The sequence below is a fragment of the Mus caroli genome, chromosome 8, assembly GCF_900094665.2.
Source record: "Mus caroli chromosome 8, CAROLI_EIJ_v1.1, whole genome shotgun sequence".
Lineage (NCBI taxonomy): Eukaryota > Metazoa > Chordata > Mammalia > Rodentia > Muridae > Mus > Mus caroli.
Genome location: NC_034577.1, coordinates 117,693,064 through 117,699,001, shown reverse-complemented (window position 1 = coordinate 117,699,001; position 5,938 = coordinate 117,693,064). Strand labels below are relative to the sequence as shown.

Below are 5,938 nucleotides of genomic sequence, written 5' to 3'. Positions count from 1 at the left end.
GCCGGCGCGCGCGCGCGGGGTCCACGGGGGGCGGCGGCGTCCCCTCACCCGGCTCCTCCTGCGGCGCGGCGGGCTGTGCGGACATGGCCGCGGCGGTGGCGGTGGCGGCCGCCTCTCGGCGCCAGTCGTGCTATCTGTGTGACCTGCCCCGCATGCCCTGGGCCATGATCTGGGACTTCACGGAGCCCGTGTGCCGCGGCTGCGTCAACTACGAGGGAGCCGACCGCGTGGAGTTCGTCATCGAGACAGCCCGCCAGCTGAAGCGTGCTCACGGCTGCTTCCCGGAGGGCCGCTCCCCGACCGGTGCACAGCCCGCAGCCGCCAAGCCACCGCCACTGTCGGCCAAGGACCTACTGCTGCAGCCGCCGCCGCAGCTGGGCCACGCGGGCGCCGAGGCCGCGCGCGCTCAGGCTATGGAGCGCTACCCGCTGGCGCCGGATCGTGCCCCGCGCCTGGCCTCCGACTTCAGCACGCGTGCGGGTGCAGGCCTCTCACAGTCGGCTGCGCCGCAGTCCGCGCCGGCGAACGGCATCCTGGTGCCCAACGGGTTCTCCAAACTGGAGGAGCCGCCGGAGCTGAATCGCCAGAGCCCGAACCCTCGGCGTGCACACGCCGTTCCGCCCACTCTGGTGCCTCTGGTCAACGGTTCTGCCGCGCTGGGGTTGAGCGGCCGTGCTGCAGCCACACTGGCCGCGGTGAGCGGAACACCGGGTCTGGGAGCTCAGCCCGCCGAGTTGGGCACCCACAAACGCCCGGCGTCTGTGTCGAGCGCGGCGGCGGAGCACGAGGCGCGCGAGCCGAGCAAGGAGAAGGCGCAGCCCGCGCACCGGAGCCCGGCCGACAGCTTATCCAGCGCGGCCGGGGCGAGCGAGCTGAGCGCGGAGGGTGCAGGCAAAGGCCGCGCGCCCGGGGAGCAGGACTGGGCCAGCAGGCCTAAGACGGTGCGGGACACTCTCCTGGCGCTGCACCAGCACGGCCACTCGGGGCCCTTCGAGAGCAAGTTCAAGAAGGAGCCGGCTCTGACTGCAGCAGGCAGGTTGTTGGGTTTCGAGGCCAACGGGGCCAACGGGTCTAAAGCAGGTAGGGGCGGCTGCGGGGCGAGGGGAGAAGGGATGGAGGGCGTGGGGTTAGAGGCAGCGTTTGCGCGCCCGCCCACCCTTGTGTGTGTGTGTGTGTGCGCGCGCGCGTGCGTGTGTGTGTGTGTGTGTGTGTGTGTGTGTGTGTGTGTGTGGTGGTGGTGGTGGTGGTAGGGATCCATTCTTTCATGCACAGTTTTGCCTTAGTCCAGAAACAACAAACAGCCAACTTCCTGGTCGGCCCGGGGCTGAACCAGAGCTTAGTGGCAACGTGGTCCCTCTGCTGAACCAGCACAACAGGGATGAGTCAGAACGGGTTGATAGGCAGCTACACGGGGTTTTCCTTTCCCAGCACATTCTTGGATGGAAGCGTGAAGGCAGCAGTCACCCTTTAACCTGTCTGCTAAATGCAGTCACATGAGCTGGTCTGGGGTTGGAGCCTTTCAGACAGGATCCCATGACTTGGCTTACCTTGGAGGTGGTGTGCAGGCTCAGAGCCCCTTATTAGGGGAAATGTTTGAAGCTGTGTGCAGAACTAGGTGTGTTTTTGAAGATGAGAGCTGTCTCTTTGGGGGAACATTAAAGTTAATCTTCCTTTTCTTCCATACCTGTCTCTTTCCAGTTGCAAGGACAGCAAGGAAAAGGAAGCCTTCCCCAGAACCGGAAGGGGAAGTCGGGCCCCCTAAGATCAATGGTGAGGCACAGCCTTGGCTGTCCACTTCCACAGAAGGGCTCAAGATCCCCATCACCCCTACATCCTCTTTTGTGTCTCCACCACCCCCTACTGCCTCTCCTCATTCCAACCGGACCACACCGCCTGAAGCGGCCCAGAATGGCCAGTCCCCAATGGCAGCCCTGATTTTAGTAGCAGACAATGCCGGGGGCAGTCACGCCTCGAAAGATGCCACCCAGGTTCACTCCACCACCAGGAGGAACAGCAGCAGCCCGCCCTCTCCCTCCTCTATGAACCAAAGAAGGCTTGGCCCCAGAGAGGTGGGGGGCCAGGCCACCGGCAGCACCGGAGGACTGGAGCCGGTGCACCCTGCCAGCCTCCCAGACTCCTCTCTGGCAGCCAGCGCCCCCCTGTGCTGCACCCTCTGCCACGAGCGGCTGGAGGATACTCACTTTGTGCAGTGCCCGTCTGTCCCTTCGCACAAGTTCTGTTTCCCTTGCTCCAGACAAAGCATTAAACAGCAGGGCGCTAGCGGAGAGGTCTATTGCCCAAGTGGGGAGAAGTGTCCTCTGGTGGGCTCCAATGTCCCCTGGGCCTTCATGCAAGGAGAGATTGCTACCATCCTCGCTGGAGATGTGAAAGTGAAGAAGGAGAGAGACTCGTGACTTTCTGCGTTCAGAAAAGCCCATGGTTACCCTTAACTCAAACTTGTTGAACTGTATATAGATCTCCATACATATATATATATATAAATATAAATATATATATCCAAGACAAGGGAAATGTAGACTTCATAACATGGCTGTATAATTTTGATTTTTTTTTGAATACATTGTGTTTCTATATTTTTTTGACGACAAAAGGTATGTACTTTAAGGCATTTTCTTCTTTTGTTAACGTTGTTAGGCTGTCTGTGTTTGACTCTTTGGGTGACAGTTGCTGTTTTATGTAGGCTGCGACTTGGCTGCTTTTGTTTTTTTTTTGTTTTGTTTTGTTTTTTTGGTTTTTCTTTTGTTTGTTCTTAAAGAGCACTTGGCAAACAAATGCTTCTAGCCGTATTTGTATGCACTTATTTTAAAAAAGAAAAAAAAGCCAAATACATTTTTTTTCTGACATTGTAAGATTGCCTTACTGTCTGTCATTTCTCCTCGCTGGCCTCTCTAAGGCTGGAGGCCGGTTGGTGGAGGAGAAAGGAAGTGAGTGGAAGGGGGATACCCGTCACAAGGGCATCCCCCGTCCCCCGGGAAATGTCACCCACCTTTCCGAGGGAGGGAAAATGGGGTTTGAATCTTGTCAACGGTTCAGCTCTTGCAGTACTGGTCGTCAGAGGTGCTGCTGAAAGGTTATTTGCAACATTGTGTGTTCGGGGTTTGTTTTGTTTTGTTTTTTAATCGAAGGCAAGCTAGCCGATGTTTGCTCTGCCCACGTGACCAGTTGTAAGCGTAAGCTTTCAGTGCTGCGTGCTCCTCCTCCTTGGTGGCCCCACGGGTGGTTCCAGCTGTAGAAGTAGTAGTCAGGGTGGTGTGGAAATCAGGTGGCATTCCTGCCGACCAGCCTGGCTCTGCGGTGCCCCTTAAGTGTTGCAGGCCCGGGTGAACTTGTGGGATTGGATTCGTGTCTGTTGCGTGTTTTCTTCTGTTCTGGTGTGTTTGGTCTACGTGTTCAGTTCTTGTCTGCGTGGTGTCCCCCCTTGTGACGAGTGCTTCCTGTAGTGTGCAGGTTGACAGTCACAGCCCTGGGTGCTGCCAGGAGGACCTGTGGGCACTGTCAGTGGTGGGGCCCAGTGTGGGTAGAGAAAGCCTGCAGTTTTTCCTTAGGTGTGTCTGAAATACTAAGAGAATAATACTGTTCTGGAAAAAAATGAGAGAGAGCCTAGTGAGAATACATACATGAAGGGTTTTTACATAAGCAAGCCCCACCTCTAACTATTTTTAGAAGCCTCTTGTAAACTAATTTCTTTTGGTCACTATTTTGCCTTAGTGAAGTGATTGTTTTTAATGTAAACAACATCAGGTCATTAGCTATCAGTAGTGGTGCCCTTAGTGATGCTGGTTTTGTGGGTTTTTTTTTTTTCTTCTTCTTTGTGCTTTTTTGGTTTAATGTCAACAGGAACACTACCCCCTAAACCCTGACTTGAGGTGTTTGTAACTTGGCCTTGTCGGCTCAATCATGGCTTCTAAGTCTACTATGGTTTGTGTGTTTTTCACAGCCTGGCTTCTATTTTTAATTTGAAAATAGAGATTATCACCAGCTTGACATCATTTCTATTACTTAGTTCTTGGTTCTTGTTTTGTTTTTATTTTGTTTTGTTTTTACCGTTTTTGTTTTTAACCTTTTTTTTTTTTCTTTAGTAGGCAAGTTACTAACACTTGACACTGCAGCAAATACAGTATTTCTTGTCCGGTTTTTCTTGAGTGCACCTCGGCCTCTGTTACCAGTTCTTGTTACCAGTTGTGGTGTTACAGACGGGCTTGCATGATTAGACCAGTTGGTCCTAACTGTGACTCAGGTCCGACAGGTCTCTCTCTGAGGCAGATGTACACACACACACACACACACACACACACACACACACACACAGAAAGCAGAGTCAGTTTCACCTGCCCATAAAGACATTTGTGAAGGGCTCAACTATTATGGTCTGTACTATAAATGTGTTTCTAAGCACTTTATTATAAACTGGAATTTGGCCTCATAGATGTTACAACTAGATTAGTCATTTGACCTAATTTGCTGTGGCTGTCTGTAATCTCAGCACAGATAAGGTCTCCCAAAAAAAAACCAAAAAAACAAAAAACCAAGAATAAAGAACCATCCTGCTGAACAGAAGTCTGTCCAGCTGCAGAAACGGCCACCTGTGGTTTTTCTCTCTCTACTAGTAGCAAGGCCAAACCTGACCTGTTTAAAAGGGGCTGTAGTTTGAGATTAAGGGTGGACTTCAGAAGGCTTGCAGCTAAAGTGCTGTCCTGGAGTGGGGCGGGGCAGGGTGGGGGGGAGTCTTTCTCTGGCCTACTCTGAAACCAGTCACACGGGGACCTCGGTTGATCTTTCTTGTCCTTGATGACACTGTGGATGTAGTCCACAGCTAGGTAGAAATGTCAGATTCCCAACACTGCTTCTGCTGTGACTTTGATATGCTCAGAATAGTGGGGGGGATGGGGTGGTCGGTCAGGCTTTTTTTTTTCTTTTAACAGTTTATAGAATTTAACAGATAGAGTTAGTGTCTTTCATGTGGCCTCACTCGAGTTAATGAGAACATACACGTGGTTTACAGCTTTTCTATATACCTTTCCCTGGCCACCAGGTGTTTTGAAAGTGTGCCACCTTTCAAACTTTGCTTTATTTTTTTTTAAGTTGAAGGTGATAATTTTTCTATATATGATGAAACTCAATGTCTACTGAAATAAGTGTAATCTGAGCTATCAACGTTATATTTTAAAACCACGCTATGGAGATATCACCTGCATTCTGTCATTTGTCAGATTTACAGTACTTTTTTTTTTCTTTAAGCATTAAATAAAAATAAAATTGGGAGCACTGAATGTTTTCCAAGGCCTTTTTTTTTAAAAAAAAAATTTTTTTTTTAATCAAACTCAGGGCGGCTGTTGTGGTGATCGCCAGACTGAAGGGTGTATGTATGGGGTTGGGGTTTTCAGGACAAGTGAGATAGGAGACTTGTAGTCAAGGGGGGAAGGGCAGAGGGGGAGGGGCACAGATAGGCTCAGAGCAGAGGTCATCTGGGAAGTACTTGTTTGCTTTGCAAGCTGTTAGCAGAGCCGCTCTGCAAGAATTGGGTTGGAAAGAGCAGATGGCCGCTGGGACACTGAGGTGCCCGTCCTGACCTGGATCTGCTCTTTGAAAAGTTTTGTGATAGTTGACATCTTGGGCCATAGACAAGTACTCTCTTGGTGGGAGTGGGGTCTACATTTGAGAAAGCTGTGGAGTGAGGTGTAAGTAGAGCCACTGGAGAGGCGTACGTAGGTGTGAATCCCCACAAGTCTAACTGGCAGTTGTCACCACCTAGCAGGGGATTCCTGCAGGGTACACTTTTTTCTTGATCTCTTGGCCTGTGGTAGGGAAGGCTCCCATGATAGTGAGCTGTGAAATTTTGGAAGAGTTCAAGGCTAGAAACATACAGTATGTATTAAGATGACATCAGCAGCGTCTTTGGGGGGAGGGGTGGTCCTGT

The 5,938-nt window shown here is 51.5% G+C and overlaps 1 protein-coding gene across 1 annotated transcript; it reads left to right on the top strand.

The window, feature by feature from the left end:
• Window positions 1-30: 30 nt before the first annotated feature.
• On the top strand, window positions 31-5,291 carry Irf2bp2 (interferon regulatory factor 2 binding protein 2). The gene is made up of 2 exons (XM_021170773.2): window positions 31-1,080; window positions 1,699-5,291. Exons 1-2 carry the CDS (start codon window positions 84-86, stop codon window positions 2,412-2,414), a joined length of 1,713 nt encoding a protein of 570 aa, XP_021026432.1. The 5' UTR covers window positions 31-83; the 3' UTR covers window positions 2,415-5,291.
• The last annotated feature ends 647 nt before the right edge of the window (window positions 5,292-5,938 follow it).

Excerpts from the sequence above, each read along its gene's own strand:
- Irf2bp2 (XM_021170773.2), top strand. The coding sequence starts at position 84 with ATGGCCGCGGCGGTGGCGGTGGCGGCCGCCTCTCGGCGCCAGTCGTGC. Across the intron at positions 1,081-1,698 it reads GGCCAACGGGTCTAAAGCAG|TTGCAAGGACAGCAAGGAAA; the intron begins GTAGGGGCGGCT and ends GTCTCTTTCCAG.